At 46.3% G+C, this 20001-nt stretch overlaps 1 protein-coding gene across 1 annotated transcript in view; it reads right to left on the reverse strand.

The window, feature by feature from the left end:
* Window positions 1–331: 331 nt before the first annotated feature.
* C5H20orf194 (chromosome 5 C20orf194 homolog) overlaps window positions 332–20001 on the reverse strand; it is a 132125-nt gene continuing 112455 nt past the window's right edge. The window contains exons 30-37 of the mRNA XM_032904223.1: window positions 13216–13351; window positions 10819–10905; window positions 7106–7212; window positions 6748–6822; window positions 6109–6311; window positions 4691–4756; window positions 3755–3848; window positions 332–3222 (exon numbers count right to left, since the gene is read on the reverse strand). Coding sequence (XP_032760114.1) covers window positions 3110–3222; window positions 3755–3848; window positions 4691–4756; window positions 6109–6311; window positions 6748–6822; window positions 7106–7212; window positions 10819–10905; window positions 13216–13351 — 881 coding nt within the window. The 3' untranslated portion in view covers window positions 332–3109. The remainder of the gene's footprint in view (window positions 3223–3754; window positions 3849–4690; window positions 4757–6108; window positions 6312–6747; window positions 6823–7105; window positions 7213–10818; window positions 10906–13215; window positions 13352–20001) is intronic.

Genomic DNA, 20001 nt, shown 5'->3' on the forward strand with positions numbered 1-20001 from the left:
CATCCTGAGCCTTGGAAGAGAGGAGTGTGTGTGTGTGTGTGTGTGTGTGAGTCTGTGTGTGTGTGTGTGTGTGTGTGTGTCTTTTCTTTTGAACAGTTAGTTTTGTGTGCCTTGTCACTAGCTCCTGAGGCCCCTCAAATGTGTAAGTCAAAGTGGGTGACTGTGTGATGTGGTTTTACCCTCTGGCAGTGTACGGGGGCTCCAGCATGAGCCTCAAGGGCTCCTCTCTCAGAAGTCCTAGCCAGGAACATCAAAGCCACACTAGTACCCAGGGTTCCACCCTCCAAAGCCACACTAGGGACACTGGGGGACAGGTAGAGACAGAGGCAGCTTGTTGAGTGACAGTTTATTGGTCCTTAGCATTACATCTTAATCTCCAAGTGAAATTCACAGACACAACTGCAGATAAAAACATGTAAAATAATATAAAAATAAATTGAAGACTACTTTTATATATTTACTGAATTAAGTAGTGTAATAAATACTATAAGCAAAAAGCTTCAATCACACAATTCAGTTTCACTGAAGTTATAGTAGTGTTTGTAAATATGAATTTTAGAGTTTAAGTTACAAATATTAAAGCATTGAAAAACTAGTATAAAAGTGAATTTTGGCACGTAAGTGAGCTCTTCATTAGTATTTGACGGTGTGGGACAATGAGAAAGCCACTTCCCACCTGTTTTTTTGAGGTACAGCTATCCAACTAGTCAGCAGCATGGCTGGAATACTTAACAGTTTACAGTCTTTGAACTGAACTTTTCCCTTTTGAGAAGCCAGAGCTTATTACTGTGCAAAAATTCTCCGAGATCCTAACAGGATTCAGAGGGACGTTTTTATTGATCACAGCCTGAAGGGCTAGTATCTAGACCTCAGGTCAGAGAGTCTGAGGCCTTGGTTGGGCTAACTTGTCTCCCTCCAGTCAACAAGGGGAAATCCCGCAGGAAAACAAACAGCCCATAACTTCAGTGACTGCACCACCATCACACTCATTCTGTGATTAAAAATCGAAGCTGCTAACAGGGAAGCTCGTAGAAAGCATGGAAGCCTCTTGAGGGCTTCTACCTGTCCTGGGAGCTGATCCCCAAAATCCTTGCTGGGTCCCTGATACCCACTTCTAAGATTAGAGGCTAAGACTATCATGGCTTTCCCTCTGGAGATAGCCTCAGACCACACTCTGTGACCCAGAGGAATCGAGTGGATGTTAAACTCCACATCAAAGTCAAGGGACCTGCAGGTCGTAGGGATCGGCACAGGAGCAAGCAGATCCCCCTCCTCGTCCTCAGAACTCAGGGTGTGGTTGCTGCCGCCCAGACTTCTGAGCAGGCTAGGGAGCATCTATGGAGGCTTCGGCTAGCTTGCCCTCTCGGCTTAGAAACTGCTGAACATTCGTTCTGCCTTTTCTTCAACCACAGTTCATATTCAAGTTGAGGTAATCAGGTTTCCCTCTAAGGAGAGGAATGGGGGCAGTGAGGGCAGGTTGGTGAAAGCTTGTCCATTGACAAGGGTCAGAGACCAAGTTCACCATGGAGCACAGCCCCAACCCCTCTTTAAAAACTTTTTTTGTGCAGCAGCCAGACTGCCAGGCCAAAGCAGCCAGAGCTCTTAATCTAGAGCTTTCACTGAAATTTCACAGTAACCCCGCAGGAAATGAACTGGCCTGTGGTTCTCCCCCACCCCCAAAGGAAGTAAGATAACTTGTGGTCCCCTTTCCCTTCTCTAAGGCTGCTAGCTCAACGTTTAGTTTTTAAAAAGAGCTTGGTGAAGATAAAGGGAGCTATAACAACTCATTGCTTATTAATCAATTGCACTTAAGATCTATGTTATTGATCCCTAGCCAGAAGTCAGGGACTCCCAGACTAGAGCTCTACAGGAGGGTCTTGTCACCACTGTGTTTTGGAGCGGGGATTGGAGCATATGGGCTTGAGTTCCACAAGTTTTTCTTAATGCAAGATTTCTTACCCAATGGGACTTGTAATTTGGTTTGGTCAGCTTCCAGTGTTTTTTCTCCTAACACAGGTATACTTATTGACAAGTCCTTGCTTACTACTTTGCTATTTGCCCAGAGTGCTGTGTCACTGAGACACGGACCCAGATGCTCCATCTTACCTCTCCTCTGTGCCAGGGCCCTTCCTCAAACCTCTCTACATTACATATAGAACACGATGCTGGTTTTACTATGTGCTTCTTCCTAAGGCATGCAAACAGTACAGGGGACTCAGAACATGTTTATAGTCCAGCAGCAGAGGCACTCAAGTCCTAGCAGAGATCACCCTTGGTGACCTTAGTCCTCACACTGATTAGGAAGGTCAGTCTTGCGAATGCAAGTTTACCTTTGCTGTAAGGTCCAACCTAAATCAAAACCACTGGAGGGAATTCTAATTTCCATATCAGAATTTTTCAAATTCCTGGGCTTTGGAAACCAAGTAAACAAATCCAGGGCCAGGGGCAGTTTTGGGAGGTTTTCTGAATGTATTGGTTCCATGGTAGTGGTTTGGGAGGCTGGGTGCTAGAGACCAACAGCCCCCAAATAGTTAGGCCTTGGGCCCAAGACAAGTTACAGGCTATACACCTTAACTGGGAGGTGAGGCAGGCCAGGCTCGGGCTGCAGGCCTGCTCTACTTCCTGAATTAGAGAACCAAGTGATGCCACAGAGGAACTCAAGGACCAAGCCCACGAGGTGCTGCTATTGGTGAAGGAGCCTTGCATTTCTAGAAAGCATCCTATCTGACTTCCATTCATCCCACAGAAGTGCTCTCATCTGGAAGGCATTGTGGGCCACTGCTTAGGCAACCAGGGGCCTTCTAAATCCAGCAGCTATAATGTGCAAGCCAAAGGCTTCTCCTCAGCCTTACATGTGGCAAAGGAGCCTTTGCCACACCCAGAGCTGCTGGTACACGGGCAGTGCTAGCTGCTCATCCTATGCCCTGCCCTCACTCAGTGGTCCACACAATGCCTTTCAGGGTGCAGAGAGCAGAGAAAACAAAGACAACATGTATTACACTGGCAGGCACAGGCCAGGGAGGACAGAGAGCCCCTTCAGGAGGGGCCTCCAGGAAAGCTGGACACTCATTCATTCATTCATCTCTGGTGGGCACAGGCCCAGCTTTCTTTAGGGCTTCTGTTCAAAGAGATCACGGTACTCCTGCTGCTCCAGCTCTCTGTTGTACCTCTCGATCTCCCGATTGGCCTCTTCCACATAATCATTCATGAACTGGTCCATGACTGGCAACTGGTTAAGGAGGTGAGGTATAAACCTGGAGGACAAGAAGGGCAGCTTATTCCAAGGGATCTTGTGGGCAGTGAGGTGTAGGAAACCAAGTATCTGCCACACAGCATCATAGCTACAATGAGGGTAGCAGGTATCATGAAGTCTTACAACCAAGCCCTTGGGTTTTACTAGCACACTAAAGCTTGTAGGCCTGCATTTCACCCTGCCCACCTCTTCATACATGGATGGCTGCAACAGGCCATCTTCAACCTGTTCATCATGACCCTGCTGTTTGTTACCAATGCTGCCGTCAAACCACACTTCACAAAGGAAACCATACAACTGCTCAATAAAGGGCAGATTTAACACCAACTGTGTGTCTCTGGCTTTTGTCCCTGTGAGTCCCCCAGAACTGCAGACTCTGCCTGCTAGGGAGCAGCTATGCTGGCCCTAACAGACACCCAGTTTGCAGGAGATACTCAGAAGTATCTTCTGCAGAAGATTTCCCAGATCTTCACACTACTACAAAACTGTTTCCAAGGATACGTGGGTGAAAATCGGTCTTGTCCCCAAAGAAGTTAACAAACTGGGTGCCATTGTAAAAGTAGCCTGCAGGTAGGGGGTCCAAGTGGCGTTTCACCTGTTGGAAAAGAATGCTGTTGCATTATCTGACAACTTTTTATCATTTCATTCATTCATTCATTCATTCGTTCGTTCGTTCGGTTCGTTCAAAACAAATAGATCTGTTCATGATGGCCCACGCCTTTAATCCCAGAACCCTGCAGGTAGAGGTATATGGATCTATAGGAGTTTGAGGCTAGCCTGGTCTACATAGTGAGTTCCAGGCCAGTTAACTGCATAGGTGGCTCAGTAGTTAAGAGTACCATCTACTCTTTCAGAGGATCCAGATTTAGTTCCAAGCACATACATGACCTGTAACTCCAGTTTCAGGGATCTGAACTTTTTCTGGCTTCTGCAGGCCCTAAGCATGCTGCACAGGCACTGGGACTAGTGGCTTGGGCTGTGGCTTTTGGTCTTTTGTCCTCTAAGGGCATGGGCTTGGGAAAGGGGCTTAGGAGTCAGTCTGCCACTAGGAAGGCTCACTCAGAAAACCTCATTTTGGCTTTAGGATCCCATAGCCTTCCCAAGGACAGCTGTATCTGTATAGCTTCCTTCTGGGCTTCAGCAGACTTCTGTGTGGTTCATCAGAAGCAGAGATCTGGTAACACTACTTGGGCAGGCCAGGCCTCTCATTATTCGGTCCTCTGACAGGTACCAGATCTTTCTCACTCCATCCACAGGTCTTGGCAGCAGTGGCCACTTCACTTACTGAAGCTACAAGGTTTGGCTTCTTGACCAGCTTCCCCTTGTCTCCTGAGAGAAGCAAGGACATCCTACAAATAGACCCTTCCTCTGGGAACCCAAGACAGCAGAACAAGTCTAGCATAAGCTGTGGAGCGGAAGCTGGGGCAGGGCACTCACGTGGATGTTCCTGATCTCTTGCTGGGTCAGCATGCCCCTGGTTTTCAGAGCTTTCCTCTGAGGCTTCTATGCAGACGTAGAGAGAACAGACATTTCACCAGAGCTGATGGAGCACAAGGGCAGCTGATGGCTCCAAAGAGTTTGGGGCCAGTTACATATTAGGAAACCCGGAGAGGGAAGAGCATACGGACTGGCTTGTGGACATGCTGCTTTACTTTTCCACTCCTGAGGAAACTACTTTCCTACCAGAGCCCTGTGAGATAGCCAGGACCCAGTGCTTTGCAAAGGGGCACAATCCTGCCTCTTGGTGGATTCTCATGCACAACCCACAGCAGTGGCAGACAATGTGCAAAAGCAGCCGGGGTCCCACAGTCTGTAACACTTAAGACCACCTCCAAAACAGGCAGTGGTGGTGCATACCTGCAATCCCTGCACTGGGGAGGTTCAAACAGGAGGACTAAAGACTTGAAGGCAGTCTAGTCTACATCATTTGAGTCAGCCTAACCACTGCCGCTGAGACACCCAACCTCCCCAAAACACCTCCTTCACCAGACACAAAGGCAGCAGAGCTTATCCACAGGAGGCAGCCCACAGCTCCTACAAGATTATCACCAATATTCAAAAGATCCAGCAACCCTACCCCTGGTGTTCCAGGATGAGCCAAACCACCAACATTCTCTGTGCTAGGAGGCTTAGCACCTACAGCTTCTAGAGAATCCGGGTATAAAATATATACAGTATTAGGGCTGGAGAGATGGCTCATCAGGTAAAAATACTGGCTTCTCTTCCAGAGGACCTGGATCTGATTTCCAGTGCAAAAATCATGTTATCTCCAGTTCCAGGAGTTCTGACCTCTTCTGGCCTCCACAGGTCCCAGGCATGCATGTGGTACCGACATAAATGCAGGCAAAGCACCCTTACACATAAAACAAAATAATAAAAACTACACTATAAATTTTAATCTCAGCACTCTAGAGGCAGGAATATCCCTGAGTTTGAGACCAGCTTGGTCTACAGAGCAAGTTCCAGGACAGCGAGGACTGCACAGAAAAACTCTGTCTTTGAAACAAAACAAACAAACAAACAACAACAAAAACCAAGCTGGATGTAGTGGTACAAGCCTTTGAACCTAGTATTAGGGAGGCAAAGGCAGGTGTGGATCTCTGAGTTTGAGGCCAGCCTGGTCTACAGAGTGAGTTCCAGGAGAGCCAAGACAGAGAGACCTTGTCCAGAAAAACAACACCCCCCCCAATACAGTTTTATAATGTCTGCCTGCAATTTGCCCCCAAAAGCTTTTTCCTAATCCCAAAATGTCCCTAGAGTGCTGGCTGAGTCTTGAGGTATAAACTGGGGTGTCGGAGGGAAGGGTGTTGGGTTCCCCAGGGTGTTCTGGTCATATCTTAGATTTGACTAGTCACCTGCTTAGCTGACTGTCGAAGCCAGTCTTTGAGGCTGTCCTCCTTCAGGGAGCAGCCGATGAACACGAGGTAGCATTCTGGCTGCCCATTGTCTTGAGGAGTGCTTCTTGAGTTGGGGGGTGGTGTGGGTCCCTCCAAAACTGGCACAATGGTCAGGGAGTTGGTTAAAGTGTTGTGGCAGACCTCCATAGTCTTTTCAGAATCTGCACAGAGAACACATTTGTCCCTGAGACCAAATACCGAAAGGATGCTATACCAGAACAGTGCTGACAGATTCCTAAGAGCTGACAGGATGGACAGGATGGGGTAGAAGTTCATGGCCTGGTTGATGTGGGTGATCAGACACACACTGTTAACTGGGCGGAGGAACATAGGAGGAAGAAAAAGCTAGTGAGGCAAGCTAGACCATCCTACAGCATCTACATTGACAGTGACTCTCAGGGAAATGGCTGCCTCTCCTCAGGGCTCGAAGGAGGGCTAGGAGGAGGCCATGGGGGCTCAAGGGCGGGGGGCAGTTCTTTGGAATGTGAGCGGGAGGAGGAGGTCCTTGGAGAAGAGCAATGCCACAAGACCAAAAGACGCCATGAGCTCACGCCATGAGCTCTGAGTGTCCACGCTACCAGGATTCACCTCATTTACCTGAAAACTTCACTTTGCCAAGGATGTGGTAGATGTTTCCAGAGAAGGGACTTGGCTTGAGGGAAGACTGAATTGCTAGTGGAGGAAAAGGACAAGGGTGTCAACTACCTGGAAGCAGAGGTCAAGCTTAGGCCAACAGAGCTGGAAAGGTCAGAGCTGCTATCTCCACCCCTCCCACCCAGGGCCTCTGCCACTACTCCCACAGAGTGATCCAAGTGTGGCCGTACAGACTGCAAACAGACTCCGAGCTCATCACACCCCCAACCTGCTCTTGGGGAAACACCAAGGACACTGACTGAAGGGAGGCCATAGGGAAGGGACGACTCTTCCATCATGGGGGAAACATGTTACAGCTCACCTTTACACTTGGCCACAAAGCGGGTTTTCTCCAGGGGACGGTCGAACCACACACAGATCTGAACCATTAGTGGAAAGACGGATCCAGCATCAAATTTACCTTCATACCTGAAAATATTTTTAAATACGTAAGGACAAGTATTTTTTTAATTTATTTTTAATTCCTTTTTAGACTCCTGTATATACACAATAAGTTGTAGTCCCTCTTGTTCCCATCTCATCAATGGCAGGGTTTTAGTGTTCTAAATGCTACCTTTGGATGAACAATGGGTCACCTGTTCTGTAAGAGCTGATCCTCTCTCACTAATACACTATTTTGCTTACAATATACTTCTCCCTCCCCCTCCCCCTTTACCTTCCCCCTCCCCTCCCTATATGAACTGGAGTCTTCCCTATTTCAGGTTAGCCTCACACAGGAGTCAACTCCTACATGCAGGGCCTGACACCATGGGCAGCACACCTAGTTTATATGGTGCTAGGGATGAAACTGGGGGATCTGCTTCTTGTTTTGGTTTTGTTTTTTTTTTTTTCATGATAGGTTTTCTCCATGTCGTCCTGATGTGCTGAGAGTAGAAGTGTATATGTGTGCTACTGCCCTGGTGCCCCATCAACTAAGCTACTTCCCAGTCCTACTGAACTGTTGGGACACTTGTTTGTTTGCTTGTCTTGTTCTCTTGGCACATGGTTTCTTTGTGTAGCTTTGGCTATTCTGGAACTCTCTCTGTAGACCAGGCTGGCCTTGAACACACAGAGATCTGCTTGTCCCTCCCTCTGAAGTGCTGTGCCCAAAGGCCCGTGCCATCGCCCGGCTGAAATGCTTTCTAAAGTGTAAGTCTGAGTTTTACTGTGAGATTGGAAAGCATATCAGCCCCTGGAGCCTGATGTCCCCAAGAACTAAGTTCTCTGGATTAGCAGCACTTTCCTAAAGTCTGCTGATACTAGGAGTCCTTCCTAACATAGCAGGAGTCACCCCACCCTGCCCTGCCCTGGTTAAGACTGGAGATTCACCTGCTTCAACTTCCAAAAAAACTAGGATTACTTTTAATACCCCAACATGCCCATCTCACAGTGGACAGCTTAAAACAGAATGTTTTAGAAGGAACTGGGAGACTGGATGCCACCGCTACGTTCCCTTGGTTTTCAGCGCAGCAGTCACACTACTTATCAGACCCAGAACTAGAGTCTTACCCCCCGGAGCTGGGGACTGAACCCAGGGCCTTGCGCTTCCTAGGCAAGCGCTCTACCACTGAGCTAAATCCCCAACCCCCCCAGAACTAGAGTCTTACCTACCTCAGGTTGACCTCACTTGCTATATAAGCAAGGACTGAAACTTCTGGCCTTGAACTCACAGGGCCACCTACCTCTGCCTCTCAAGTGCTGCATTAAAGGTGTGCCCACCACACCCAGCTTTCTTTCTTTTTTTAATTTATGACTTTAATTTTCTTTTTGAAACAAGATTTTATACAGTGTAGGCTGGCCTTAAGCCTGCTGTGTAGCTGAGGGGGACCTTGAGGCTTTGTCCCCTTCACAGACTGCAGGCACACACCACACACCTGGGTTGTTTGGTGCTGGGGAGAGAACACAGCTCCAACCAGCTAGGACACACTCTACAACTGAGCTGCACCCTCCGGCCTCCTGCTTGCTTCTTCTTAGATAAGACGGAATCATCTTGTTTATGCACAAGGATACACCACGATTAAGGAAATGTGATGACTCCAATCAGAGGCTTCTTCTAAGAATATGTTTGGAAACTTCTGATTTTTAGATATCAACCTGAGGTTATTTTTATTTTGAGATAGGGTCTTTCTGGCTTAGAATTCATAGTGATTCTACTGTCTCAGTCTCTGAATCAAGGCTAGACATTAAACTAAGTTTTTTTAAAAACCTTTTTTTCCCCTATGACAGGGTTTCTCTGTGTAGCCTTGGCTGTCCTGGAACTTGCACTGTAGACCAGCCTGGGATTAAAGGCACAGGCCACCAATGCCCAGCTTAAAAAACCATTTTGTTTTGTTTTACAGCATAGTGCAATCAGTTTTTAAATTCATATAAATACTCAGTGGTAGAGGGGTTGTGTCTGGATAAAGTGCCTGGGGAAAGTAAGGACAGCAACGATAACTAGAAAAAATATGAGAGATTAATTCTGGTCAAGTTTTAACAATGTCTTCTACTAAATCTTTCTTCTAAACCTATAAAAAGTTAGTATCCATTGTATATAGGGACAAATGCAGTCGGGGCTCAGTAAACCAGGCTGTGGAGTGGGAGAGATGCTCACTATATATCATGCCATACCAGTATTGGAACCCACATTAAATCACCGGCACGCACGTAAACCACAGGTCTTGATTTGTGCTTGTAACCTCAGTGCTGAGGATGAGATGTGTGTGGGGGTGGTGTTCTAAGGGTTTGCTGGCCAGCCAGTGTAGCCAAAACAGTAAGCTCCAAGTTTATAGAGACACTGTCTCAAAATACAGAGTGAGGAAGACACCTGACGTTGGCTACTGGTCTCTACGTACTCAGCCACAGACAAGTGCACTTGCATACACACAGACTTAAGTTTGTTCAACACACAGAAAGGGGGCGGGGAGGAAGGGAGGGAGGAGAGAGGGAAGGAAGGAGGGAAGAGAGGTTTAGAGGTAGATATGGTGGCTCAGGCCTTAATTCTGGCACTTAGGAAGCTGAAACAAGAAGATCACCATGAGTTCAAGGCCAGCTAGGGTACATAGTGAGATCCTGTCTCAATCAAACACACACACACACACACACACACACACACACACACACACACACACACACACACACACACAGAGCCTGGCATAGTGGACCAAGCCTGCAATCCCAGCACTTGATAAAGCAGGAGAACAGGAAAGGTAATGGGTTCCAGACTAGCCTGGGGCATGGTAAGGCTGCTCTGCACTCAGACAACCTGGTTGGAATCCAGCTCTAAGTTACTAGCTGTTCCTTGCATACATCAGTGGACTTCTTGCTGCTTCTGTTATCTCATCTATAAAATGTGAACAATAATGGCATTTGTTATTTATTGTGCTGATATGAGAATAAAGAAGTGAAGACAGGCAAAGCTGTGAAGCAGCTGCACAGCAGTTTCCTGCCACGGTGGGAACGAATGCTCTGGGCTGTGGCTACAGCCATAGGCGGCCATGAGGAACTCTACATTTTGTTTGAGTTTTACAATGCATCAGCAGCTGTGGGGCTAGTCTAGAGCGGTCTCAGAGCAGTGCGTGCCTGGGGATAGATAGCTCAGGTGACAGTGTGAGCAAGGCTATGGTGGACTTTAACTGGCTCATTCCGCATTCCCTGGAGAGGTTGTGGGCTGTGAGGCAGCTGCAGAGAACAGTCCACAGACCTCAGCAGCAGATGCCTACCTCTACATGAGAAGGCAAGAGGACTGACACTGGACAGAGTGCTTTTCTACTCTGGGAGTTCAAGTCTTAGTACGATGCCACAATGAACTACTTACTGTACTTAGAGCCTGCAGGATGACCTCCTGCATGGCAACGTCCAGAGAGCTCAGATGTGGGGCACTGGCCCCTGACAGGGAGGGCTACTGGTGCATGGTGGGAGGTTCCCAGGTAACACACGTGTGGCCCTTGTGAACGAAGCACATCTGCTATTCTCATTTTGCTGTTTCTGCTGTAGATAAATAAGCCATTTGACTCACATTCCTTTTTAAAACTACAATTTAGTAAAGATACTTGCCAGCCGGGGAACTGTAAGTATCGAGAACGTAGCATCTGGGGACTGGAAAAACTATTTTCTGAGAGAATCAGCTCAATGTCTTCATTCCTTTAAAAACAGAGAAGACACAGGTAATCAGGACTGTCAGTGTTAACCTGCTTCCTCCCTGCACATGCATGCTTTTTCCCTGACACATGAAAATTAGTTGTATGCATAACAGTTCACTTCTAAATACTTCAAAATGCATTCTCTAAGACTAGTTGTTCATAGGCAGAGGCAGGCAGATCTCTGAGAGTTTGAGGACAGCTTGGTTCCACAGTGAGTTTCAGACCAGCTAGGCTACACAGAGATCCTGTCTCACAACAAACAAAACAAAATGAAACCAAAAACCAAAATAAAAAGGATACTTTCTCTTACAGGACCACAATATACTATTACGCCTGAGGAATTTAGTTCTATAATCAGCAGTAGTAAATGTAAAGTTTCAGGCCCTTTCCTTTTTTTTTTTTTTTTTTGGATACAAGGTCTCCTTGTAGCCCAGGCTGGTCTTGAACTCACTAAGTAGCTGAGGATGATGTGATCCTCCTTCCTCTCTGTTTTCAGTGCTGAGATTGTGGACAGGAAGCACCAAGCCTGTTCTGCGTGGTGACGGGAATCAGTACCAGGTGGTGTTGTCCTCATTAACTCACAGCAGAGAGCCATATGACAGCAGAGTGCCCCAGTACTGCTTTTGCAGTCTGATCATTTGGTCAACACCGTGCCTGCCAGATCTTAAGAATGTAAAGGTGGGGGCTGGAGAGCTGGCTTGGACCCCTTGTCCATACAAGGACAGACATGCTTTTGAGTCAAGGCTCTCCTAGTGGCTCACAACCATCCACACTTTTGCTCCAGGGGATTTCATGCCCTTGGCTGACCTTCCTAGTACCAAGCAAGCCTGTGGTACACAGTCCTGTCTCCAGTCCGCCATCCTATGCCTTTTTAAGGAGGGACTGGGTCTAGGGCGTTGCCCTGAGGTCCTCCCTCGTAGGGCAAGTACTTTACTCACTGAGGTATTTCCCTGGATGCTAAAACTATTCTCTTTTAAATTTATTTTGTGTGGGTTCACACCTGAAGTTGACCTCTGTCTTCCACACCAAGGCCCACAGAGATGTACCTCCCACATGGTGGCTTATGGAGTGTGCACACATGCGGTTATAGTTGTGTGTGGATGTTATAGGACTACTGTGCTGTCACTTCTCTCCTCTTCAATGGCAATTCCAGGAATCAAACTCAGGCTGCCGTGCTTGCTGGCAAGTCCTTTTACCTGCTAAGTCATCTTGCCTGCATGGCTGGTTTGTAGTTTTTTTTTTTTTTTTTTTTTTTTTTTCGAGCTGGGGACCGAACCCAGGGCTTTAAAGCGCTCTACCACTGAGCTAAATCCCCAACCCGGTTTGTGTTTTTAAGATAGTTCTTAGTATGTAACCCAGGCTGATTTGAACTTGAACTCATCTTGGCTTCTCAAATGCTGGGGATTGAGGAACACATGACCAGCATATGAATATGTATATGTATGTAAATATATTTTTATACATAAGTTACTTACATGGTTTGAAAAACTGAAACTATATAAAATACTATATTCCTCTGAGTCTGCCACTGGAGAAAATCTAATTGCTGCATAACAAGTGCTTTTTTTCTTTTACAAATTCTGTATTACTAGTTCACAGTTTGGACCAAGACCATGAAGTAAAGAGGTCATTTCTCTGCATTCTCTAAGTGATTTCTCTTGCACCTTAACGCATGGACCATCAGAGATAGTTCTAATTTCCAGTCTTCAATGTGTGAGTGACTCTGACAAAGCAGGATATCTAAAGAATTATAGCATGGTGATAAATGGGTCTCCTTGGTGACTTTTACGCAGCATTAGAAGTACTGTATTATACAAGAGTGGAGTGGTGATTGATTTTAATACACACCCTAGTAAGCAGAGGCAGGCAGGGTTCCAAGCCAGCCAGGGCTTTATCAAACAAACAAAACCAGCACTTTACAGGGCTGGAGATCAATTAAGAGCACTGGCTGTTCTTCCAGAGGACCCTGGTTTAATTTCTAGCACCCATATGGTAGGTCACAATCATCAATGACTTCAGTTCCAGATTATCTGACACCCTCTTCTGGCCCCTGTGGGCACCAGGCATGCATGTAGTGCACAGACACACATATACATTAAATCTTAATAAACAATATGTTTTTTACGTGTGTGTGTGCACACGTGTGCACGCCAGCAAGCACGTGGAGGTGAGAGGACACCATGTAGTGGTGTGTTCTTATGTTCTTCCTTCCACCATGTGTGCCTGAGATTTAGTGGGAAGACCCTGGAGCCAGGCGGGTGCTGTATCCAGCTAAGAAGCTGGGCACTGAGTGGGGTCTGTACAAGCTTACCTTGTAACAATCCCATTTTCTGCAAGAATGAAGGCTGCAGTAGGATTGGAAGCCCTGATGAGGGCCTGCAGCTCAACAAGGAGAGGGTGCCTCTGCTCCGTTGTGTGGCTGGTAAATACCACGTTACTCACCACGCCTAAAGAATAAAACAAAAACTTATCAGCCTTTAGACTCCTGATTGGGGATGCAGGGAACCTCTGCTCTTTCCACTGACCAGCTTTCCTTGGTCGCCTCTGCCCCAACACTGACAGATCTACCACCATTCTTTCTCCCCTTCTCGGAAACATCTCGGAGTACATGGGCTTCACCTCTTAGCCGCTGCACTTCCTACTCTCATACACTTTGCTTCGTATTTCCTTAGCTTTTGTTTTATTTTTGAGCCAGGGTTTCACATGTAGTTTTGGCTGGCCTAAAACTCACTATGTAGAACAGAATGGCCTTCAAATTGTGATCTGTCTGCCTCTGCCCCCTGAATGCTGGGATTACAGACATGCACCGCATGGCTGGCTTTTTGCTTTTGCGACATGATTTTACTAAGATGCAGCTCCAGCTTGCCTGGAGATCATGATGTAGCCCGGGGTGGCCACGGATTCCCAGCAATCCCCTGACTCAGGAGCCTACATATTGGGATTACACACTTGGGCCACCAGGCCTAACTGCTGTTTCCTTTTCACACTCTCAAAACCTATTGTGCATGTGCATGTGCACAATAAAAGCTTCCAAGAGCCAGCTCTCCTCTCCCACGTGGGCAGCAGGAGTGGACGCAGGTTCTCTGGTTCTGGTGGAAGCAACTCTACCACTAAGGCGCCTCAAGGCCTCCGATCCAGTTTAACCTCTCGATTCGGGTCTCATTGTTCTGGGTTAAGAGCTTTCCCACATTCTCTCCATCCAGCCTCTCAGAAACTGTGCCATCTGGCTTCAGGAGCTCAGCCATCGACTGACCACCTACACATTAGGTGCTGACAGTTATACTCAGAGTCACACAGTTCTAAGACCAGTGATGACACAGATATTCATACAATGACATACTAAGAAAGGAGCCCAGGTAAGGATTTGTAGAATGGGTAACAATGACATCACTTTTGTCTTACTGTCACATCCACAAAACCATGGAGAATTTAGTAAGCAGCAAAGGGACTACCCATCCTAGCATAATTAATTATAACCTAATTACACCTCATCCAGACTCACTTATTTTACACAGCTATAGACCGAGTTTACAGTCTACACTGATGTAGGCCATTCCTGCTGTAAGATAATCTGCCTTGGATGCAGAGAATGACCTTGAAGTTCTGATCCTCCTGTTTCCACCTCCTGAGTTCTGGGATTATAGGCACACACTGGTTTAGGGGTGTTAGAGATCAAACCCAGCATTTCTCAAACTGCAGGCAAGCATGCTACCAACTGAAACACATCTAGAACCTCTCCAATCACATGTTTGTTCTTCAGCAAAATTATTTTTTGAGATGAAGTCTCACTTTGTAGCCTTGGCTGGCCTGGAGCTCACTATTTAGATTAGATTGGCTTTACATTTACAGATCACTGCCTGGTTAGTCAATATTTTAATTAATTATTTTTTTTAAAGACAGGGTTTTTCTGTGTAGCCCTCAGAGTCCTGAAAGTCACTCTGTAGACCAGACTGGCTCCAAACTCAAGGAGCTGCCTGTCTCCTGAGTGCTGGGACTAAAGGCACGAACCACCACTGCATGGCTAAATAATTTTTATCTATATCATTTTGTGAGAATATCAAGCATAGGGGGCTGAAGAGATGTCCCCATGGTTAAGATCACTTGCTGTTCTTGCACATGACCCAGGTTTGGTTCCCAGCAACCATATGGTGACTTACAATCTTTAACAGGCACGTACATGGTGCATAGACATATATATATATATATATATATATATATATATATATATATATATACATATATATATATACACACACACACACATATATATGTATGTTTATATACATATGAAGCAAACACTCATAGAATAAAATAAAATGAAAACCATTTAAATATATACCAAACTAGAAAAATAGTAGTCCCATTCTCTGGTGTTAAGAATTATCAATACTAGCTGGGTGGTGAAACCATGACATGAACATTGCCACATCAAGGAACACAAAACCTCAGGCCCATGAGAACAGCCCCCTCTGTGGGTCAGGTTCAGAGGATGGTAAAGTCTTCCTCTGGCCCAAGAATGGTTGTTATAAATGATTACTCATTAGCTGAAACCATCTACTGTAATCCAACTGCTTCTCCACAGAGTGCCTCTTCCAAGGTTAGCAAACCTGCCTTTTCCTTGAGCTGTGTACAAGAAAAGATCTGAGATTCTTAGCTGCTGGCACATCTCCGACAGAAGTTCATGGCGACCTGGTCCAGCCTTCCTGTCTCTTTCTTCATTTCCCTGTTACTCAAGTCAGGTGTCAAGCCCAGGCACTCAGGTCGCAGCACACACCGGATGATTTTTTAAGCCAGTCTCACATATCAGTGCTGGGCCTAAAAGTATGTGCCACAGGCCTAGTTTTGTTTTATATTTTTAAAGACTTTTATTTATGAGTATGTGTATGCATGCATCTGTATGTGCAATGTGTATGCAGGAGCCCAAAGAAGCTAGGTGTTAGAACCCCAGGAACCAGAGTTATAGGAGGTTGGTAGCCACTATGTAGGTTCTAGGAACTGAATCTGGTCCTCTACAAGAACAGTAAGTTCGGGGTTGGGGATTTAGCTCAGTGGTAGAGCGCTTGCCTAGAAAGCGCAAGGCCCTGGGTTTGGTCCCCAGCTCCGGAAAAACAAAACAAAAAAAACCCAAAACAGTAAGTTCTAGTAGCTGCTGAGCCATCTCTCTAACCTCTCTTAATTTTAAATTTATGTGTATGTGTTTGTGTGTGTGAAAACAGGTGTGCATATAGCTCATGGAAGCCAGAAGGTGTTGTTTTCAGGGAGTTATGGAAGGTTATGAGCTACCATATTAATGCTGGTAAGCAAACCTGGGTCCTAATGGAAGAGTAGCAAGTGCTCTTACCCACCAATCTACCACTCCAGCCATTTCATTTCATTTCATTTATTTTATTATTTATTTATTTATTGCTGTAATAAACATGAGGTTTATTTTTTTTTTTTTGACCCAATTGGTAAGATATAATTGCCCACTTAAACATACAAAGCCCGGTACCATCCATCCCTTAGGAACATTGATAACAACCTGTAAATACACAGAGCAGAATCTTAACATCATCTGCCATGGCTTCTCACCCTCTCCTCTCTAAACATGAGGTTTATTGATAGGAACCAGTGCACTGGGGTCAAGACTCATATCCCACGCAGGGGCACAGGAGTTCGACCCCGAGAGGCTGGGAGAAAGGGTATTTAAAGGGAGAAACCACAACCCAAGGGGGCAGCGGTGGTGTCATTGGAAAATCACAAGAATACCAGTGAAAAATCACAAGGAGAAATTCCCTGTTTCTCTTCATTTATTTTAAAAGGCTCACATTGCAAAGGCTACTCACATTCCCTTTCACATTAAGATAGACTTTCCTCGGGGCTGGAGAGATGGTTCAGGGGTTAAGAGCACTGACTGCTCTTGCAGAGGTCCTGAGTTCAATTCCCTAGCAACCACATGGTGGCTCACAACCATCTGTAATGAGGTCTGATGACCTCTTCTGGTGTGTCTGAAGACAGCCACAGTATACTTATATATAATAAATAAATCTTTAAAAAAAAAAAATAAACTTTCCTCACTGCTAGTGCAGTGAGGCCTCCAAATGAGGGGACACTGGTGGCATCCATGCTTTGACACCTGTATTTGGGGATTGCAGGGAAACATGAAACATCAAGGGCTTGCCTAAAGGCCTGATGCCAGACACCCACGCCTTGGTATAGCCACAGAAGTCACTGGAGCCTTTGGAAATTGAGTTAAGTCGAGGTCAGAAGGCAATGCCCCAAATGTGGCACCACAGGCAAGCAGATGGAATCCCTAAAGTATCAGCATATCCTGGATTAGTAGAAAATGGAGTCAAGACCCGTAAAGTGACTAAGAGTACCACAGGCAGAACAGACAATGTGGTAGGTCTTGTAGTGAGGAGCCAGGAAAAGCTAGCAAAGATCTAGAGGGGCCTAGAGACTATGGCATTTTCTTGGCCAGAAGGAACAAGTCAAACTAGTACAAACTTGTCTTTCTAAGCAGTGTGTACCACAGTCACAGACATAGGCCTAGCCTGGCTCCTTTCTTGCCCAGGTTGTGAGGTTTGTAAAGATGAACCCTGTCTAATGTTCTGCTTGGACTACTCCATGGACTCACTTTGTAGGGGTAGGATTCTAAGTCAGGAACTGGGCACAGAAAAGGGACTTTACTGCATAGTGAAAAGGCAAAAGGATTACCTCTGGCATTCCTTAGCCCAGCTATGTAAACTGCTACCTGCCAAGAGGAAATGCCGGCTGGGAGGCAGGTAGAGCTGTTGTCCAGCACACAGGGCACACAGGCCACAGTGAGGAGTTTCACCCTGGGGGGTGGGGGGTCAGGAGCTTCTTTCTGCTCTGCATCAGGAGTGAACACTAAGACTGACTAGGATTACCAGCTAAGCTGTAAGCGGGAAGCCCAGCTTAGCCTGCTCCCAAGATCAGAGAAACATGGTTGCTGTTTTTCAGTGGCCTAGGAATAAATGAAACACCCTCCTTTTATCTATATGCACTTCTGAAAGCAGGGGGTTAAGACACCTTCAGTTTGCTAACGGTCAGCATTGTGACGGGCCCTGCTGAACGTGATGGGAGCCTTTTCTATCATTAAATGCTGCAGAGTACTAAGCATAGAAACAGAGCCACTTCCAAGACAGTCATCAATTCTCTACTGAGAAGGAACACAAATAATTGATGTTTTTTATTTCCTGTCCATCCGAGGTTGAGTCAAGTCCATCAGCCCAGAGTCCTCAGGCCCAGATACAAATGGGAGATAATTTACCAAGACACTGCAACTCCCGAGTTCCTTGGCATTCAGTGGGACAAGATTTGGGCAGTTGTGTGGCAGTATATGCCTGTAATCCAGCACTAGGGAGGCAGAGGTGGACAGATCCTGTGAGGCCAGCCTGGTCTACACACTAAGTTCCAGGACAGCCAGGGATCTCCAAAGGAGAGAAGAAAAGAATCGGTGGGTGGCATCAAGCTCCTCTGCCCGCATGCTGGCAAGTACAAACTCTGAGACAAACTGCTGTTGAACACTGTGTTGGAAGGGACCGCTCTCTTAGCACTACCAGGACCTAAGGGAATTCAGCCTGGCTCAGCCTAGAAGGATGAGCACCAAAGCGGCTTTCTGCCTGAGATGCCAGCCCAGGCTGCTCTAGGTTCGTGGATAAGGAAGACAGAGCACTTCCTCCAGGCTCTCTGCCAGGGGACCTGGCCATCTGTGCTTATGTTTCACAAAGAAAAGTGGGAAGATGCTGAAGGGGAAACATCAAGACTGTGGCTTCAACAGACAAGCAGACAGGGTCAAGGAAGGTCACCATGATTTTATAAGTTAGTTAGTTAGTTAGTTAGTTTGTTTGTTTGAGACAGGATCTCACTTTGTAGCCAAGGTGCCATTGAACATGTGACAATTCTCTTGCTTCAGACTCCCAAAGTCTGTGATTGTCAGTGTGAGCCTCCAAGTCCGGGTGAGTCAGTGAGTGCTACCTGCCCAGTTAAGACTTCCTCGGGAGTTATCACTGTCTAGTCGGCCTTCATCTCCCAGCTGTAGCTGTAGAGCCAGATGTCCTCCATCAACACCAGTGGCTTTCCCAGTCCACAGGCTTATCTTTCAGTGAATAATTCAGAAAAATATAATGTTTTTTTAAAGACAGGGTCTCACCTGCCAGTAAATAGTGTTGCACACCTTTAATGCCAGCAGTTGGGAAGCAGAGGCAGGTGGATCTCTGAGTTCCAGGCCAACCTGGTCTACAGAGAGAGAGTTCCAGGACAGCCAGGGCTACACAGAGAGACTGTACCCTGAAAACCATGAAAGAAAGAAAGAAAGGAAGGAAGGAAGGAAGGAAGGAAGGAAGGAAGGAAGGAAGGAAGGAAGGAAGGAAAAGGAAGGCAGGCAGGCAGGCAGGCAGACAGAAAGACAGAAAGAAGAAAAGTTAGTTCTAGGACAGCCAGGGCTACACGGATACAGGCGTGTACAAACACACACACACACACACACACACACACACACACACACACACAACCAGTTTCACTGTACAACCCAGATGTTTTTACTACAGCCTGTGACTGCTACTCTCTCACAGAAATGGCAATTATTTTCTCAGACAGGGTCTCATTATATAGTCCCAGACTGGCCTGGAACTTACTATATCTTGTCTCTAACTCAGAGAGATCCACCTGCCTCTGCCTCCTGAGTACTGGGATTAAAAGTGTTAATCACGCCTTGTTAGCAATGACAGTTTTTAAAAGTATTCTCTCCACTGTCACTGCCCTGATGTTGTTCCCATTCACTCACTGCAATGTCTAACCGGCTACTGTAACTCAGGCTTGCTTTCACTTCTGACCTGTCTACTCAGATTCTGAGGTCACCGATGCACTTCACACTTGCTGTTGTTTTTAAACTGTCTTTCCCGTTAGGTCTCTGCAACATTAAATATAACTGAATTTTCCTGTCCTTGATATCTGAAGTACTGTTTCTTCTCGTTTCACCTTTCAGCCTCCAGGATTTCCCAATCTCCTTCACGTCTCTAGTCTTCTAACCTTTTCAACTCCACATCTGGATATCAACTATCTGTCAGTGCCTTTTGATCATGGCTTTCAAGTC

This window comes from Rattus rattus, chromosome 5 (assembly GCF_011064425.1).
Source record: "Rattus rattus isolate New Zealand chromosome 5, Rrattus_CSIRO_v1, whole genome shotgun sequence".
Classification (NCBI taxonomy): Eukaryota; Metazoa; Chordata; class Mammalia; order Rodentia; family Muridae; genus Rattus; species Rattus rattus.